The 19,133-nt window shown below is 47.7% G+C and overlaps 1 protein-coding gene across 2 annotated transcripts in view; it reads left to right on the top strand.

Annotated features, from left to right (window-relative positions):
* LOC137300528 (tryptophan 2,3-dioxygenase-like) overlaps window positions 1-19,133 on the top strand; it is a 96,360-nt gene that overhangs the window by 46,230 nt on the left and 30,997 nt on the right. For both annotated transcript variants that reach the window (XR_010958136.1, XM_067969682.1), the window contains exon 6: window positions 8,438-8,624. Coding sequence is in view for 1 of the 2 variants with exons in the window: in XM_067969682.1 (XP_067825783.1) it covers window positions 8,438-8,624 (187 nt within the window). In the remaining variant the exon portion in view is untranslated. The remainder of the gene's footprint in view (window positions 1-8,437; window positions 8,625-19,133) is intronic.

Here is a 19,133-nt window from a genome sequence, read left to right as displayed (position 1 = left end):
GGTTCGATTTTAGATGGACTGGCTATAGGAGGAAGTTCGATGTAGGCAGCTCGTACCCGAGAGTGAAGGCTTCTCAATGCCTTAGTTAATGACAAAATATAGTTAGTCATTTCTGTTGTCATGTGGTGAAAATGGACAGTCTTCGGAACGTTTTGATTCCACGGGGTCTTGAGGGGTCTCCCATATATAATTTCAGCAGGACTTAACCGCATTGCCCCAGCCGGGGTAGTACGTATCTGAAACAAGGCTATAGGAAGAAGTTTGAGCCAAGTAGTACCAGTCTCAGCCTGCAGCTTGGCCAGTTTATTTTTCAAAGTCTGGTTAGCACGCTCAACCAACCCAGCGGCCTGTGGCCTGTAGGCACAATGTAGCTGTTGTTTGATGCCCATCTGGGTGCAGAATTCCTTATTCACCTGGCCTACAAAATGAGGGCCGTTATCTGAACTCAATTGATTTGGGATTCCGTATCTAGGAATGATCTCTTTCATCAGAACTTTTACAACAGTGGAGGCTTTGTTATCTGTTGTCGGATAGGCCTCTATCCATTTACTAAATACATCAACAATAACTAAAACATATTTATAACCCTGACATCTTTGCAGCTCAATGTAGTCCATTTGGAGGGTCTCAAAGGGACCTTCAGGTAAAGGGGTTTTTCCCTTTTCGCAAGACACTGCCTTTCCAGGGTTGTGTTTCTGACAAATAAGGCAACGACTGCTGATGCCCTGGGCTAGGGCTTGCAACCTAGGATGCCACCATGTGGCCAGCAGTGTATCGCTAGCAGCTTTGGCCCCACAATGAGTTGCAAAATGTACACATTCAATAACCCATACTGCTAATTCATCCGACATACAAGTCTGCCCCGCAGGGGTAAGCCACAATTTAGATACACAGTCATAAGTACAACCAAGTTGTTCCCACAATTTCTTGTCACAGCCAGGAGCGTCCTCCTGTAATTTAATGACGTCTTGGATGGTTGGCATTGGTTTTTCAGAGGGAGACTTGCTCTTGTTTGAGCTTTTAGTCTGACTCATCATTCTAGGGACAACCACCCTCTGTGTCTGGGACGCTTCCTTTGCTTCCCGATCAGCATATCTATTCCCTATATCTACTGAGGTCTGTCCTGTCGTGTGGGCGGAGCATTTCATAACCGAGATCTGTCTTGGTAGCATAAGGACTTGTAATAAATCTGAGACTAACTTCTGATGGGAAATCTGCGTACCTGCAGAAGTCAGAAATCCCCTGTTTTTCCATAACTGTCCAAAATCGTGAACTACCCCGAAAGCGTATCTCGAATCTGTATAGATGTTCACTCTCAAGTTTTTTCCTAAAATGCAGGCTCTTATTAATGCAAACAGTTCCGCTTGTTGGGCAGAATATGGAAATTCAAAAGCAGCAGATTCAATAGTTTCACGGTTGGGAAAAGTCCGTATATCTTCCTCGTCCTTGACTTGCTTGCCAACCTCCTCTTCGCTGCCCCTGCATCTGTTCCCCTCTTTGTTGTCTACGGGAGGGACATTCCTTGCTCCAGTGGCCCCGCTGACCACAATTGAAACAGCCATCTGACCCTGTCTGTCTCCCTCCTCCTCTTCTCGGTTCAGAATTACGTCTCGGGGGAACATAGGGTGGGCCATAATTAGGGGCGGTTGGTCCGTTAGGATGTGTAACATATCCATTCCCTTCCCTGTCCACCCATCCTGGGACACAAGGCTGAGGCTCCATCTGATATCCTGTTATGAGTTTTGGCTCTTCCTTTTTCATCACATACTCAGTCTTGACCCTAACTTGGGCTTGACCTTCCTGGTGCTTATTATTCGTCCAGTAGTATTTTACTGCCCTATTCATCTGGGTGGGAGTATTCTCTGACCAGTTCATATTATTAGTCTTAATTGCTTGAGCAACCTGACTCGGTAGGCAGTTCAATAGCATAGCACAGTACTGTGGCGAGTCCTTTTTGTCACGGTATGCTACATCCCCTGACTGATTCTGGTATATTTCAGAGAATCTTTCCAAATATTCTTCTGCTCCCTCTCCCTTTTTAGGCTTGGTGTCTAAGATCTTGCTTATGTCAACTGGTTTTTGTAGAATAGCACTAAGGGCAGCAAAAAGACGGCGGTTCGGCACCTGTCTCATTGGTAACTGACGAGGGGTTGGTTCATATCTAACTAGTGTCTCAGTATTACGTCTTGAGTCTAGTGATATCAAGTCGTCACCTGGCTCTCTAGTGTCTGTGTCTCTAAGTCCCTGACTGTCCAGTCTCAGCTGCTGTCCGGAACTAGGTGGGTTGGCTGAGGGTTTAAAAATTGGAGCCACTAAGCCCTTAGTTTGACTTCTGGTACGGGAGGAGACTGGGGAAACAATTTGAGGCGTTATGACAGCAGTTTGAACAACCGGTCTCGGAGCTGCTGAGGGATAGAGGCTACTGTATGCAGGAGGAGCACTAGGACCCTGGGGAGTTACATGGGACCTGAAGTTCCATTCATCTAATTCATCGTCTTCCCCGGTCAAAGCCATGCCAACCATTGGATTACGTAATCCACTCCTATCAAGTGTTTTAGACTCGACCGAAGTCTTTTCAGACTCCCGTTCTGCATGAGCACATTCTTTTTCTAGGAGTTCTGCAGACTTAACTATTCCTCCTTCAGTGAGTCCTATTCCTAACTTTAACGCGTTATCTTGCCAGCTGGCTAATACTGACGCTCCTCTCAATTCCTGACAGTACTGTTTCCATAAAGCAATTAACCCTTTGGCTGGTTTACCTCCGTTATTTTTCCAAATTAGTTCCTCAGCCTTAGTGACGGCATCTAGGTTTTTACTGCCCCCCAATGGCCATTCCTCATTGCCCAGTCTTTTATTCAGCCCCCCTGACAACTGTCTTAATTGTTTTACCTTGTCTGGATATTTTTCACACAAAATTTGTAAGGGACTTCCCGGTTCCGTAGTGACATCCAAACAATTACCCATCTTGTCTTGTTTTGTTACCCTTAGTCGACCAGTTAACACAACTGTATTGGTCGCTACCCAGTCAAGTCAACTAGTTAACGCTACCGTATGTCGCCACCCAGTTACTTACTGGATTTAATTATGGTCCTGACTACTTGTGCCTCACAATCCTAAGTGCCCTTTGTGCCTACACCCACTTCAGGGTCCTGACCTTCGCGTGGAGGATCTCCTCTCTTAACAACCAGTCTAAGGCGGGGTGTGTGACAGGCACTTCCTTCTGTAGTCGATCAGCACAAGCAATCAGTTCCTGTTTGTATCCAATCCCCAAGGATTCAAAGTACTGGTTTATACCGAATCACCAGAGACTTGAAACCTAACCCTTAGTGATATTGATCACTGACCCACCGTGTTCAAAGGTCCTGTTTATATCCAATCACCAGGAACTCGAACGGAGTGATATTTTGATCACTATCGCACCGTATTCGCACTTCCTGTTTATTTTCAATGACCAGGAACGCGAACTGGACTCAGTGATGTTTGTTGATCACTGACCTACCGCTTCAGAGTTTCGGTTTATACTCAATTACCCGGAACTCAAAGCCTGACCTAGTGGTATGTTGATTACCACTCCCTCAGTACGCCGACTGAACCTTAGTGATATTAATCACTAACCTATATCCGTGTATTCGCCAGACTAAGTACTAGGCTGAATCTCGTAAGGACGCCACGCAAGAGTTAGCGATGGGACGATTCGTCGTCAGACGTGACAGATTTAGGAAAGCCGGAGTGGTAAAGAAGGGTTTACTCACCTGGGGCGCCCTCTCCTTCGTCCGTGTCCAAGACAATTCGTCTCTTACGTCGCGAACTCTCGGCGACCGACCGTTGAGATCCCGGACGAGCCCCCAAATGACGATACCGGATTCTTTACTCTTAGTCTGGTTCAGCAAAAACTGAAAGCGAATACACTTGAAAGTTTTAACACAATTTATTAGCTGCAGCTGGCCCTATCTATAGAATTGATTTCAACTCTTGACAGAGTCTGGTCAATCTCATAGAACAGGCAAATTACACAGTCAGAGTTCACACAATTATACATTTTCAGAGTGGGGAGGGACATGAGTAGCAAGGGGTTAAAACCAATCATAAGCTGAGTCTGGGCAAGCCATACTAACTGACATAATGACCGACCACTCACAGGTGATACCTGTTCATACGTAGGTCACAGGAAAGGGAGTCTCACTTATCTCAGGCCTGGGATGTTTTTCGACCTTGTCCGAAATAAGGATCCATTCATTAGGTAGCTGCAAAACAACACTCCCGACACCTGCTTACCCCAGAATTCAGCTTATCATATCGCTTTGCTTGATTTATAATAAAGCATACATTTTCATACAGGAAATTAATAACATAAACGAATGCTCAAGGATAAACTCATTTGAAAAGCTCATTGTTCTAATTCTAGCTAGCAAAATGGGCCACTTATATTAACCCTTGGTTTACCATACTGCCATTTTGTTATGGAGGCATCTTATTGAGCTACTGAAAGCTTACTACATATGCATTTCATTAGAGGGGCACCTCGTAGGTATTCTCTCAGATACCTGCTGTGTGTCCTCAGGCAGCTCACGAGCAAAGCAGACATCAATTTTGGGCCACTGCGACACTGGTAGAGGACCGTGGATAATTTCTGGGGGGAGGGGGGAAGCGATCAGGACGGGGCCAGGATGAGGCTAGGCAGGGGACACTAACAGTCTTTCGGACTGCTGGGAAGCCGTGAGGGGCACTCTTCTTCCTCGTCCTAGCACCACATTCAAGAAATAAATTTTTAAGAAACTTTCCTTTTTGGTGATGGCCTTCAGGACCGCTGGTTAAGTTGCATGTAGACTAAGTTATCCTCAACTTAGCCGATCCAGCACGGCTGCGTTCAGGGCTGCCTAATTTCAGAAAGGGGTCCTTCAAAAGGCATTAGGCCCCTTATTAATATAATGAATAAGCCTAATGCATATTTTAGGCGTCAGCCTGGAACACCTAAAAAAAAAATAGGCCTATGAACTTAGCAATGGGACTAACGCCTGCACAGATTGGATGCAGGCCGGCCCACTGCTAAATTGAAATGCTTTGTGCTTGTTTTATGCCTGAAAAATGGATGCATCTCAAACCAAATTCTACCTCATAGACCCTGTGGCACTTTAAGGGCTCTTTCACACATTGGGATGAAGTCTCACCTTCACTAATTTTAATGAGCAAAAATTGCAGCAGACATGTGTCCAAAATTCCCAATGTGCACTCCTGGGGCTTCATTTTAGCACCCGCTATCGGGTGCATTCCTGGCGGGGGGGACTCCGAAAATCGGGGAATCCCGGAGCGGGTCCGGAGCCCGGCTCCAACCCGCCCACTTCCGGGTTCCCCACAGACACGCCGACGTGCGTGCGCAGCCCCCGCATGTGGGAATCCCGCAGGCAATTAAAGCCAGCGGGGTGCCACTTGACAATATTTATCTAGCTATTTCAGTTCATTAACAGACCTGATTAAGGGACTATGTGAGGTGGGGTGGGATTTTACAAACAACTGGGGCTGTTTCCCATACTGGGGGAAAAACTCCCAGTTGAAATGGACGTGTTGCAGCTGTCAGCCTGTGGCAGCTGCAAAGGTCCATTTGACAGGTGGGGTGGGGGAGACCCTCACTCATTGCAGGAGGCCACTCTGTCACTTGGGACAAAGTTTGGCCTCCACCACCCTCCTCCTGACAAGAAAATTCACCAACTTGCACACTTACCCCGGGGTCCAGAGACATGTACCTACCTTGCGGACCCCCTCAGATGTACATCTTCCGGATGGGGGCCGCCGTAGCTGCAGTCATGATCTCCTCAGAGGGCGAACAGCATCACCAGCCTCGCCAGCCACGCCGTCCACCTCTGAAACGTGGAGCTCCACAACAGAGTGCTGTGACACATCCACCTGCACAGCAGGAGGGAGGGCAACCGGAGAGAGAGATGCATCGCAGAGGGCACTACCCTCGCCACAGGGTCCACAGACCGAGGCTCAGCTTCCTGGACCTCTATGAGCAGCAGTGCACACGGAGGCTCAGAGTCACTCGACATGTAGTCATGGACATCTGTAGCCTCCTTCATGCCGAGCTGCTCCCGGTTGGTCCGAGCACCATCTACTTACCTGTCACTGTCAAAGTCACCACTGCCCTCAACAACTTCTCCTCCGCATCCTTCCAGGGTGCCACAGGGGACATCGCCGACGTCGCTCTGTCGTCTGCACAAAAGAGCCCTGCAAATACACCTACACCCACTCTGCAGTGACACAATGGGTGGCATCACGTGTGGGTCTTCATTGTGATCCTCAGGGAAGGGCATTATTGCACAAACCAGACAAGATTCGCAAAGACGTGGCAGTAGTGGTGCCAATATAATATGTAATGTGAGTTGGTTAGAAATTCAATATAAGTAAAAATCATGACAAACCCTCAAACACCCTTGTGCATCCCCTTCATGCTCACAACACGTTTGCCTTACGCTGCCTACTGCACATATGTGATGCATGCCCTGTGGCTGCAGCACAGGTAGTTACAGGTTGAGTGAGGCTGACTGTGAAAGAGATGCACGAGAGGGTGAGTATGAGATAGAGCCATGAGATTGTATGAGGATTGGGTTGAGTGGTAGTGGCGGGATGAGTACTGGCGAGGTGAGTAAGTGCAGGTAAGATGAGGATGAGCTTTGAGTGGGTATGAGTGGTGATGTGACAGAGTAGTGTTGGCCGTGCAGAAGGAGATGTGGGGTGGTGGCGGTGATGTGGCAGATGGAGTGTAGGGGAATGAGTAAGTGTACTCACTTTGGCTGACCTACTTAGGTCATTGCAGCGCCTCCTGCACTGTATGCAGGTGGGCGATATGTTGGTGGTGCAGGTGACTTCCTCTGCCACCTCGAGCCAGGCCTTCCTGGTGGCAGAGGCAGGCCGCTTCTTCCCGCCCGCCGGGGGGAAGATCTCTGTCCTCCCCCTCCTCCTCACCCCATCCAATGATACCTGGAGTGAGGCATCATTAAACTGGGAGCAGCCTTCCCCCTGGGCTGCTCCATGCTGTATTTTTTCCTATTTGTTGCAGCATCTGTCAGTGGAGGACTGCCCCTTTAGATAGAGCTCCTCCAGCTGACAGAGCTTACTGCGCATGCGCAGCCCGCCCGACACGCAGATCAGCAGTGGGGAACCCGGAAGACCAGGTAAGTGGATCCAATTAGGCTGCGATCGTGCGGGGGGCAGATTGATTTCGCCGGGCGTGTTACCCACGTGCCCAATAGCCCCCCCACCGCGAACCCGCAGCCCTGGTAACATCGAGCCCCTGGTGTGCAAAGCTTTATGTTGTAAGCACATAAAATACCCTCTACAATTACTATAGCATTGTGAGAGGAACATACATTGATTTATTATCAGAGTCCCAAGTTTCTAGGTTAAACCTATGAAACTGATAAAAGACCAAATAAAGTATTCTCACCACCAATTTTCCATGAATTCATCAGTCTGATTTTTGAAAGATTCCACCTGCACAATTGTCATAAAACTCATGGTTTCACCATGCTCATGTTTGCTCTTTTCATGTGAATGTCCAGCTTTTGCCTGACTAGCACCAGTTTTAACTTTTTTTAAGCAGTGAATTTAAAAACATGAAAACCTGAAAAAAAAATCTGTAATTATCATAAAATTACTTCTGAAATGAGTAATTTTTGAGAGTATATAACTCTGGAGATTTTTTTTCCCCCTTTTTTCTTGCCTATTGTCATGCTGGGCTGTACACGTCCTGTGGATGAGAAAACAGACAGGAGTTCATTCTCAGGCATCACTCTTCAACCCATTTGCATTGTGTAGTAACAGCTAACAACAATGCTCTCTCCTTTCTAATCTTTCCTCCTTCTGTGGCCATTACCCAATGCTTACTTGTTTTTTTATAATTTTTTTTTGCAGGATGTGGGCGATGCTGGCAAGATGACGTTTATTGCCTATCCCTAATTGCTCAGAGAAGGTGATGGTGGGCCTTCTTAATAGCAATTGATTTTACAACTGAGTAGCTTGTTAGGCCACTTCAGAGGACATTACGTGTAACCATGCAGTGTGTTATAAATTGTAGTTTTGCACTAGGTATCCTCTCAGGTTCAGCACTACCAGACACTCACGTAAATGGATCCCATATCCCCTATGATCTGGAGGGTACCTTTATTGACCAGTATCTCGTCATATGATAGCATGACCCAGTGGTTGTACAGTGAAACCTCTCAATATGTGTACTGGATAGGCTAATCTTACATGTGCCACACTGGCAATTTTCCTATTTTCCAGAAGGTGACTGATAAATACTCTGAGACAAAGCCAATTGTGGGCCAACACGCTGGTTTATTTTATATATAGTATATGAGCAAACAGAATGCAATTTTCAGTGAATTTCAATCTATTTGCAATGTAACGTGCTAATTATTTTTTACATATGTTTTTAAAGGAATTATTTAGTACCTGCATCTGGATTTCAGAGCCTGCAGTTTCGCCTTCTGGAGAATAAAATTGGTGTTCCGGAGAGTCTGCGAGTTCCTTACAGCAGAAAGCACTATAGGGACAACTTCATAGGGAAGGACAATGAGTTACTGCTTCGATCTGAGCTAGAACCAACACTCTTACAACTTGTCGAGGTACTCAACATTGAGATTCAGACAATGCTCAACGATGTTACAGATTTTCTCAGCAAGGTGAAAGATAAGACAAGTGATATTTCAATAAGCACTCAAGGCTGGAATTGCAGATCTTTTTTGTGAAGTTCTGTCAGCCACATAAATACATTACAGTGAGGAACATATTCTCTTCAGTGTGGGAGTCTGAAACAATTTATGTTGTGTGTTGTCTTGTGTGTAATACAACTAAAGGGGCATTTTTTCTCCAAGTTTTGAAGAAAAATTGGAGTTCAGTTTTTAAAGAAAGAAAAGAAAGAACTTGCATTTATATAGTGCTTTTCACGATCTCTGGATATCCCAAAGCCCTTCACGGGCAATGAAGTTCTTTTGAAGTGTTATCACTATTGTAATGTAGGAAATGTGACAGCCAATTTGCACATAGCAAGTTCCCACAAACAGCAATGTGATAATGACCAGATAATTTTAATGATATTGGTTGAGGCATAAATATTGGCCAGGACACCAGGAGAACTCCCTGCTCTTCCCTGAATAATGCAATGCAATCTTTTATATCCACTTAAATCGAGGCCCCATTGGCCCTATCAACATCTCATGTGAAAGGTGGCACCTCCGACAGTGCTGCACTCCCTCAGTACTGCATTAATTTAATTATATTACGTGGAGATTTTTTAGTTGGAGAGGATTGGTTAATAGCATAAGGAGCAAAGCAAGCAACAACTTGCATCTATATAGTGCCATTAATTTAAAGAAGGGCACTTCACAATGAACGAGATGGAAGTCCCAGATGACAACAACAACTTGCATTTTTATAATGCCTTTAACGTAGAGAAATGTGCCAAGGCGCTTCACAGAGGTGCAATCAAAAATATAGATGTCGAGCAAAAGAATAAGATATTAAGATGGGTGACCAAAAGATTGGTCAAAGACATGGGTTTTACAGGAGAAGAAGAGATGGAGAGGTGGCGGGTTATAGGGAGGGAAATCCAGAGCAAGAGGCCTCGGCGATTGATGGCCATGGCTGCTAATGGCGGGGTGAAGAGAGGAGGGAAAGCACAAGAGTCAGAGGAACTGAGAGTTTGCGGGGGTTGTGGTGTTGGAGGAAGTGACAGAGATAGGGAGGGGTGGGACCATGGACGAATTTAAATATAAGGATGAGAATTTTAAATTTGAGGCCATGTGATGGACGAGCGGGACTTGGTGCAGGTAAGATACGGGCAGCAGAGTTTTGTATGAGCTGAAGTTTACAGAGGGTGGAGGATGATAAACCAGCCAGGAGAGCATTGAAATAGGTGACATAGGCATGGATGAGGGTTTCAGAAGCAGATAGGCTGAGATAAGGGCAGAGGTGAGTGATGTTACAGAGGTGAAAGTGATGGAGAGGGGGTGGGGTTGGAAAATCAGCTGAGAGTAGAACAGTCTGGTTCACTAGAGATGGTGGACAGAGAGCGGGATGGAATCGGTGGCATCAGTAAAGAATTTGTGGTGGGGACCCCCAAGACAATAGCTTTGATCTTCACACAATGTTTTACTTGGAAGAAATTGTGGCTCATCCAAGACTGGACATCAGACAAGCAGTCTGACGACATAAATGCAGTGGAGAGGTCAAGAAAGGTGGTGGAGAAGTAGAGCTGGGTGTCATCAGCATACATGTGGAAGCTGCCCCATTTCTGTGGCTGTGTCACCAAGAGGCAGCATGTTGATGAAGAGAAGGGGGCCAAAAATAAATTCTTGGGGGTCTCCAGAGTTTGGGGTGGGAAGAAAAGCCATTGCTGGAAATGCTTTATGATTTGGTAGGTAAGCATCAAACCAAGCGAAGGCAATCCCAATGAGTGAGACAACGGAGGAGGCATTGGAGAAGAGTGGTGTGATCAACTGACTCAAAAGTTGCAGAGAGATTGAACAGGATGAGAAAGAATAATGCACCAGTTATAGATATAGAGATTGCCATTTGTAACTTTGGTTAGCACCTTTTCAGTACTGTGGCAGGGGCAGAAATCCATTTACATTGTTTTTAATGGGGTTTCCACGGTTCTCCCACCAAAATTTCGATGGATGAATGGAAGAACCACCCCCTCCCGTAGAAACTCACCCAACTAAAACAACAACAACTTGCATTTATATAGCGCCTTTAACGTAGTAAAATGTCCCACGGTGCTTCACAGGAGCGTTATCAAACAAAACTTTACACCAAGCCACATAAGGCGATATTAGGACAGGTGTCTAAAAGCTTGGTCAAAGAGGTACGTTTTAAGAAGCGTCTTAAAGAAGGAGGGAGAGGTGGAAAGGTGGAATTCCAGAGCTCAGGGCCTAGGCAGCTGAAGGCACAGCCACCAGTGGTGGAACAGTGAAAATTGGTGATGCGCAAGAGACCAGAATTGGAGGAGCCCAGAGATCTTGGAGGGTTGTAGGGCTGGAGGAGGTTAGAGAAATACGGAGAGGCGAGGCCCTGGACGGATTTGAAAACATGAATGAAAATTTTAAAATCAAGGCATTGCCGGACTGAGAGGCAATGTAGGTCAGCGAGCACAGGGGTGATGGGTGAAAGAGACTTGGTGGAAGTTAGAATTTGGGCAGCAGAGTTTTGGATGAGTTCAAATTTATGGAGGGTGCAAGGTGGGAGGCCGGCCAGGAGAGCATTGGAATAGTCAAGTCTAGAGGTAGCACAGGCATGGATGAGGGTTTCAGCAGCACATGAGCTGAGGTGGGGCGGAGATGAGCGATGTTATGGAGGTGGAAGTAGGTGGTCTTGGTGATGAAGCAAATATGGGGTCGGAAACTCAATTTGGAGTCAAATAGGACGCCAATCTTGCGAACAGTCTGGTTCAGCTTCAGACAGTGGCCAGGGAGAGGGATGGTATCCGTAATATGGGGTGTAAATAGTGAACACTTCGAAAGGCATAGGCTAAACAAGGGTCATCAGCATGGATTTGTAAAGGGCAGTTCATGTGTGACTAATTTAATTGAGTTTTTTAAGGAAATCAGAGTGTGTACATAAAAGAAATACATATACAGATTTTCAGAAGGCTGTCTCATAAAGAGACTTGTTCTGAAAATTAAGGGACATTGTATTAAAATGATTGTAGCCACATGGATTGGAATATAGCTAGAGGACAAAAGACAAAGATTAGCAATTAATAGATGATTCTTTGATTGGCAAAATGTGGGTAGTGATGTGCCTACGGATCTGTGCAGAGAGACCTCTTTTGTTTTGCCTTATATAAATAACTTAGATATAGGCACAAAAAGAATGATATTAAAGTCTGCTGATTATACCAAATTGGTGGGCATGGCATACTGAAGAAGGATGCAAGAAATTGCAGGAGGATATAGACAGGATAGCAGAAGGGGCAGACAGGAGGCCGATGCATTTCAATGCAATAAAATGTGTTGTAGTAAATTTTGGTAAGAAAAAGCAGTGAAAGGAAGCTTACCCTAAGTCATAAGCTTCTTAATAGAGTAGAGGAACATGGGTGCAGGTATATAGGGGTAGAAATTGCTTTGCACTAGTGCAAACTGGGCACAGGGAACAATCCGTGTGCCGGAACATTATCGATTGGGCCTCAGGCCTCATTTGAATAAGACCGATAAGCTGTGGATGCCTACTGCGTGACCCCAGGCAGCAAGCAAGGATGCATGTTAGGCCACAGCAACGCCGACAGTGGCCCTCAAGTAGGTCCTGGGGTGGGGGGGTGCTGCGGGGAGAAACGATTGGGGTGGGGGTGGGGTGGGCGGCAGCGGCTGGTAGTTTTGCTAAGGTGGCAGGAGGAGCACTCCTGCCCACCATGGCCCAATATTAAGTTCACTTTTTTTTTTCCAAAAATTTACCTTTTTGGTGGCAGCCTCCAGAGCTCTCTTTAACGTAACGACTGCTGGTTAGGCTGCATGTAGGTCAAGTAATCCTGAGTGGAGCAGGTTCAATGCCTGCTCTGCGCAGGGCAAACAAATGTCCAGAATGGATCCTAGACATGTCCCTTATTAACATATTCAAGGAGCCTAATGCCTGTTTTAGGTATATGCTAGAGAGACCTCTGCAGCGCCCAAACCAATATAGTGTCAGAAGTGTTTCTGATGCTGTTCAGGTGCAAGAAGTTGGCCCCCTAAATTGGACCTCTGTTCCTCCGTTTTTTTGCCTGGTAAACGGGCACAATGAGGTCCAATTTCTAGGCCATAGATCTTTTGGAGGTGAAAGTGCAGATGGGAAATGCCACAAAATAGGCAAATGGGATTTTGGGTTCAAACATGGAGGCGTGAAATAATAATGCAAAGAAAGATGTTGGGGCCGATTTTCGGATGGCCGAGCAGATGCGTTGGGGGGAGGGGGCTCCTAAAATGGCGGGAGTCCGACTCCAACCCGCTGACTTCCCTAGTGACGCGTACGGGTGCGCGCGCAGCTCCCGAATGCGGGACTCCCACTGGCAATTAAAGCCAGCGGGATGCTGCTTTAGATAGTTAGTCAGATACTTGAGGTACTTGACAGACCTCATTGAGTGGAGATTTTGGCAGGGGGGCAATTTTGAAGGATCCTCAGCGTGTTTCCTGTGCTGTGGGAAACACTCCCTGATGGAGCAGACGTGTTTCAGCCAGCAGCCAGTGGGAGATGCAAAGGATTATTTGCCATGTGGGGGAAAACCTGATTTATTGCAGCAGGGCACTCTGTCACTTCAGACAAATGTAAACAATTTTACAACACCAAGTTATAGTCCAACAAATTTATTTTAAATTCCACAAGCTTTCGGAGGCTTCCTCCTTCGTCAGGTGAACGGTGTGGAAATGAAATTTTCGAATCCTTCGCATTTATCACAGAAAAATTCCCGGTGATTACTGCCCGTTGCCAAGGCAATCACAGTGAGCAGACAGAAAGGTGTCACCTAAAAGGCCACCGAATATACAAACCCCCAAAAAAAAGAGAGAGAGGGAGAAGGAAGACAGTCAATGACCCGTTATATTAAAAACAGATAACATTTGTTCGCTGGTGGGGTTACGTGTAGTGTGACATGAACCCAAGATCCCGGTTGAGGCCGTCCTCATGGGTGCGGAACTTGGCTATCAATTGCTGCTCGACGATTTTGCGTTGTCGTGTGTCTCGAAGGCCGCCTTGGAGTATGTTTACCCGAAGGTCGGTGGCTGAATGTCCATGACTGCTGAAGTGTTCCCCGACAGGGAGAGAACCCTCCTGTTTGGCGATTGTTGCGCGGTGTCCGTTCATCCGTTGTCGCAGCGTCTGCATGGTCTCGCCAATGTACCATGCTCTGGGGCATCCTTTCCTGCAACGTCAAAGTTTCCTTCAGACAAAGTTTTGGCTGCAACACCTTTGTCTTTCCACTCAAAATTCTTAATTTATACCCTAAACTCTGCTGTGCAAACACATTTACCTACTTTGCAGACCCCCTGAAACTCTCACCGTCAGGATAGGGGCGCCATGGCTGCATTCAACACTTCATCGAGGACGAGCAACATCACCAGCCTTGCCAGGCACGCCATCCACCTCTGCCACGTGGAGCTCCACAACACATTGCTGCACCACAGACACCTGCACAACAGCACGGAGGGCAACAACAGAGAAAGCAACGTTGCAGGAGGTACTACCCTCGCCACAGGGGGTACAGACCGAGGCTCAGCTTCCTGGACCTCTCTGAGGAGCAGTGCATACTGAGGCTCAGAATCAGTCACCAGGTAGGAACATAGGAACAGGAGTAGGCCATTCAACCCCTCGTGCCTGTTCCGCCATTTGATAAGATCATGGCTGATTTGTGATCTAACTCCATATACCTGCCTTTGGCCCATAACCCTTAATACCTTTGGTTGCCAAAAAACTATCTATCTCAGATTTAAATTTAGTATCAATTGTCGTTTGCGGAAGAGAGTTCCAAACTTCTACCACCCTTTGTGTGTAGAAATGTTTTCTAATCTCGCTCCTGAAAGGTCTGACTCTAATTTTTAGACTGTGCCCCCTACTCCTAAAATCCCCAACCAGCGGAAATAGTTTCTCTCTATCCACCCTATCTGTTCCCCTTAATATCTTATAAACTTCGATCAGATCACCCCTTAAACTTCTAAAATCTAGAGAATACAACCCCAATTTGTGTAATCTCTCCTCGTAACTTAACCCTTGAAGCCCGGGTATCATTCTAGTAAACCTACGCTGCACTCCCTCCAAAGCCAATATGTCCTTCCGAAGGTGCGGTGCCCAGAACTGCTCACAGGTGCGGTCTAACCAGGGGTTTGTATAGCTGCAGCATAACTTCTGCCCCCTTGTACTCTGGTCCTCTAGATATAAAGGCCAGCATTCCATTAGCCTTCTTGATTATTTTCTGCACTTGTTCATGACACTTCAATGATCTATGTACCTGTACCCCTAAGTCCCTTTGGACATCCACTGTTTTTAACTTTTTACCATTTAGAAAGTACCCTGTTCTATCCTTTTTTGATCCAAAGTGGATGACCTCACATTCATCTACATTGAATTCCATGGCAGTCGCAGACATCTGCAGCCTCCTTCAGGCCGAGCTGCTCCCAGCTGGCCCCAGCAGCATCTTCTTACCTGTCGCTGACAAAGTCACCACTGTCCTCAACTTCTTCACCTCCGGATCGTTCCAGGGTGCCACTGGGGACATTGCTGGGCTCTCTCAGTCATCTGCACACAAGTGCATAACGCAGGTCACCGACGGCTTGTTTCGCAGGGCCTCTACTATGTCAGCTTCCCCACGGATGACCTCAGCCAGACGGGGAGGGCAGTGGGATTCCACGCTGTGGCTGGCTTCCCACAGGTGCAGGGTGTAATCGATTGCACCCATATAGCAATACGAGCGCCTCCACATGAGCCAGTTCACCAACACGAAGGGCTATCACTCCATCAATACTCAGCTCATCTGTGACCACCGCAAGAGATTCCTTCACGTGTGCGCCAGATACCCTGGCAGCTGCCACGATTCCTTCATCCTCCGGGAGTCCAACATCCTGCCCCACGCACCGAACACCCGCATGGGCTGGCTCCTCGGGGACAAGGGATACCCCCTGCACACGTGGCTCATGACACCTCTGAGGAACCCCACCACCGAGCAACAGCGTCAATATAACAACAGCCACATCGCCACCAGGTCTACCTATCAGCATGCTATACGGCTGCTCAAGATGCGCTTCAGGTGCCTTGATCATTCTGGGGGAGTGCTTCAATACGCACCACACAGAGTGGGATGCATTATAGTCGTCTGTTGTGCCCCACACAACATGGCACAATAGAGAGGGGTGCCACTGTAGGAGGCCCCATCCACATCTGTCACCCATGAGAAGGAGGAGGAGGAGGCAGAGGAGCAACCCATGGGCAGAACACGGCTCACCTGGCTGCTCGTGAGGCCAGGGAGTCACTGATATGTGAATGGTTCTCTTAACATCAGACAGTGTGAAGATTCCAGTCATCACCACCTGGACAGAGGAGCGGCCACACCAGCCTGCTCCCCTGCCCCCTGCACAAAATAGTTGTGCAACAATACATACACCCACTGTAGAGTGACCCAATGGGTGGCATCAAGTGTGGGTGTTCATGGTGAACCTCATGAAAGGGACTTATTAAACAAGCCAGTCAAGAATGGCCAAGACGTCGCAGTAGTGGTGACAATAATATTTAATGTGCGATTAACAAAAAGCAAATATAAATAAAAAAAACATGATCAACTGTCAAACCGCCTTGTGCATCCCCTTTGTGCTCACAAAACCTTTGCCTTACGCTTACGAGTACTCCTAGGTGGTGCCTCCTCTCTAGCTGCAGCAGAAGTAGTGGCAATTTGCTCTTGTTCATGCCCTGACCGATTAGATGCTTTGGGCCTATGCCCTCTGGGTTTTAGTGCCCGTGAGGGCCCCTCCACAGACTGCTCCACCTGTGCAGAGGCAGACTCGGCCACCTGGAGAGGAGGCAGCATTGTGGGTACAAGTTTAGAGGGGGGCAACAGGTGAGACGTGGGGGCGCTTTGTGTGGCATCCCCACTTCCATGTCCCCTTTCGCCATCATCCCTCTCGTGGGCCAGGCCTACTTCACTCCTACCACCCTGCTGGACGACAGCTTGGAGGACATGTGTGAAGCCTTGTAAGGCCAGTGCCAGAGTATCTGCCTGCCTGTTTAAGACGGCAGAATGTTGCTCACCCTGAGTCCAAAGGGCCGTTGTCAGGGCTTCAATGGACTCATTGTGAGCCATGCTTGAATCTCCATTGAGGCTAGCCTTCCCTCCATCGCAAACATTCCCGCACTTACCCGCGACACTATCTGAGATGCCCTCACGTCCCTGTGACAATATCTCAGAGATTCCCTCCTGTACCTGTGCCACCATTCCATTCATGCAGGAGTTGGACTCCTCCATCCTCTGCGCGATTGTGGAGAGTGCGCCTGGCATTTGTTTCAGCACCTCGCAAATGCAATGCTGCCCCTTGATCATTTTCCTTTTAAAGGATGGCCCCCAGGGTTCAGCATCTGTGTCCAGCTGAGCAGAGCCTGGAGAAGAGTGCTCCCACTGACGCAGACTCTCACAGCTGCCTCTGCCACCAGTGTCTGCTCATGCTCATGTGTGTGGGGACTCACCATGTGCGACCCCAACTAAGTGAGGACGGGGACCCACCGAGGTGTGTGTATCTGCGCTGGTGGATGGCTCACTCAGATGTGACGGTGCCCCCTCAGAGGCCGGCAGGTCCTCTGAGGAATCGCCCTCCGCTGTCACAGCAGTCGCTGAAGGCCCTGTAAGAGAACAGAAGGCAATATTAAGCATGATAACAGATGTTGAGGTGCTGAAGATGGCAAGGCATGTTAATATCAATTGCTGTTGTGAGTGCTGAATGTTAAAGTTCTGTCACAAGCCATTTGTCATGTGGCAGTCTCGGCATCCCCAATGGACAGGCACTCGAGGGTGCAGCTTACTTCCAGCGCCTCCTGCTCCGCGTCCGTGAGGACAACCTGATATTGCGGCCCCCCTCCCGTTTCACCCTCTCCCGTGCATTCTGGGCTCTCTTCTTCTCTAAGGGGAGAAAGTAGAGAGGCGTGAGTGAGGGATGGTGACGTGGCCAGCCGCTGAATGCATTGGTTTGGGTGAGGCTTACCGTGAAAGAGATGCATCAGAGGGTGAGTATGAGACAGAGCCATGACATTGTATGAGGTTTGGGTTGAGTGGTAGTGGTGGGATGAGTACTGGGGAGGTGAGTAAGTGCAGGTAAGTTGAGGATGAGGTTTGAGTGGGTGTGAGGAGTGATGTGATAGAATAGTGTTGGCAGTGCAGAATGAGTTGTGGGGTGGGGGCGGTGATGTGGAAGACGGAGTGTAGGAGAATGAGTAAGTGTACTCACTTTGCCTGACCTAGTTAGGTCATTGAAGCGCTTCCTGCACTGTATCCATGTGCGGGAGACGTTGCTGCTTCTGGTGACCTCCTCTGCCACCTTGAGCCAGGCCTTCTTGGTGGCAGAGGCAGGCCACTTCCTCTCGTCCACCGGGTAGAAAATATCCCTCCTCCTCCTCACCCCATCCAGTAGGACCTGCAGTGAGGCATCGGTAAATCTGGGAGCAGCCTTTCCCCTGGTCTGCTCCATTGTATAATTTTGGTTGTTTGCTCCAGGAGCAGCATTGGAGGACTACCCCTTTAAATCGGGCTCCTCCAGCTAACAACCTGTGATGCGGGTGCACAGTCCGCCCGCTGCGCAGGTTGACGACGGGAAACCTGGAAGCCACGATAAGTGGCTTCAATTTACCCGCAATCGCATGGGGAACAGATGGATTTTACTGGGAGGGTTACCCAAGCGCCCAGTCACCTCCCCCCGCTGCCATCCTGCCTCCCTGGTAATATCGGGGCCGTTGAATTTGTACAAGACTTCAGCTAGACCACTGTTGTAGTTTAGCATGCAGTATTGGGCACCCATTTTTAGGAAGGTTGTTAGAGCCATGGAAAGGCACAAATTACTTAAAATGATGATGAATGAGAGGATATAGTTTTGGAGAGGGCTTGAAAAGTTGCACCTTTTTTTTACACAGACTGATAAGGTTATGGGCCAATCTATAGAGGTTTCAAGATTATTTAAGGTTCTTAGAGAATACATTATGAAAGATTGTTTCCAATGGTCTTCAAATTAGTAGCAAGGGGGCTTAACTTCTCAAAACCCTTTTGGTTTGAGTTGGATGCCTGATTTACCCCACCCCACTCCATTGAAGTCACGTTCAGGCCTATGTTTAAATGCAATTGGGGTTCCATTGATGAAAGAGGACCCCAATTTGCATAAATTCATGAAGCTACTGCCTGTTTCCAGCAGGCATCTCAGCCATCTTACTGCAGTGAGCAGTTAAATTGGTGGCCAGCGTGTTTACAGCGGGAACAGGGCAGTAACTCACAGCATGCAATTTTAAAGGCCCCCGACCGCATTCCTGCTGGGTGGGGTGTGTTAAAATTGACCCCACTGTATTTCTTCCTTGATGTAAAGCACTTTGAGACATATCACCATAAGAACATAGGAATAGGAGTGGGCCTTTCAGCCCCTCAAGCC

The sequence above is a fragment of the Heptranchias perlo genome, chromosome 1 (assembly GCF_035084215.1).
Source record: "Heptranchias perlo isolate sHepPer1 chromosome 1, sHepPer1.hap1, whole genome shotgun sequence".
Lineage (NCBI taxonomy): Eukaryota > Metazoa > Chordata > Chondrichthyes > Hexanchiformes > Hexanchidae > Heptranchias > Heptranchias perlo.
The sequence above is the reverse complement of the archived record's forward strand: the minus strand, read 5'-3'. Positions and strand labels throughout refer to the sequence as shown.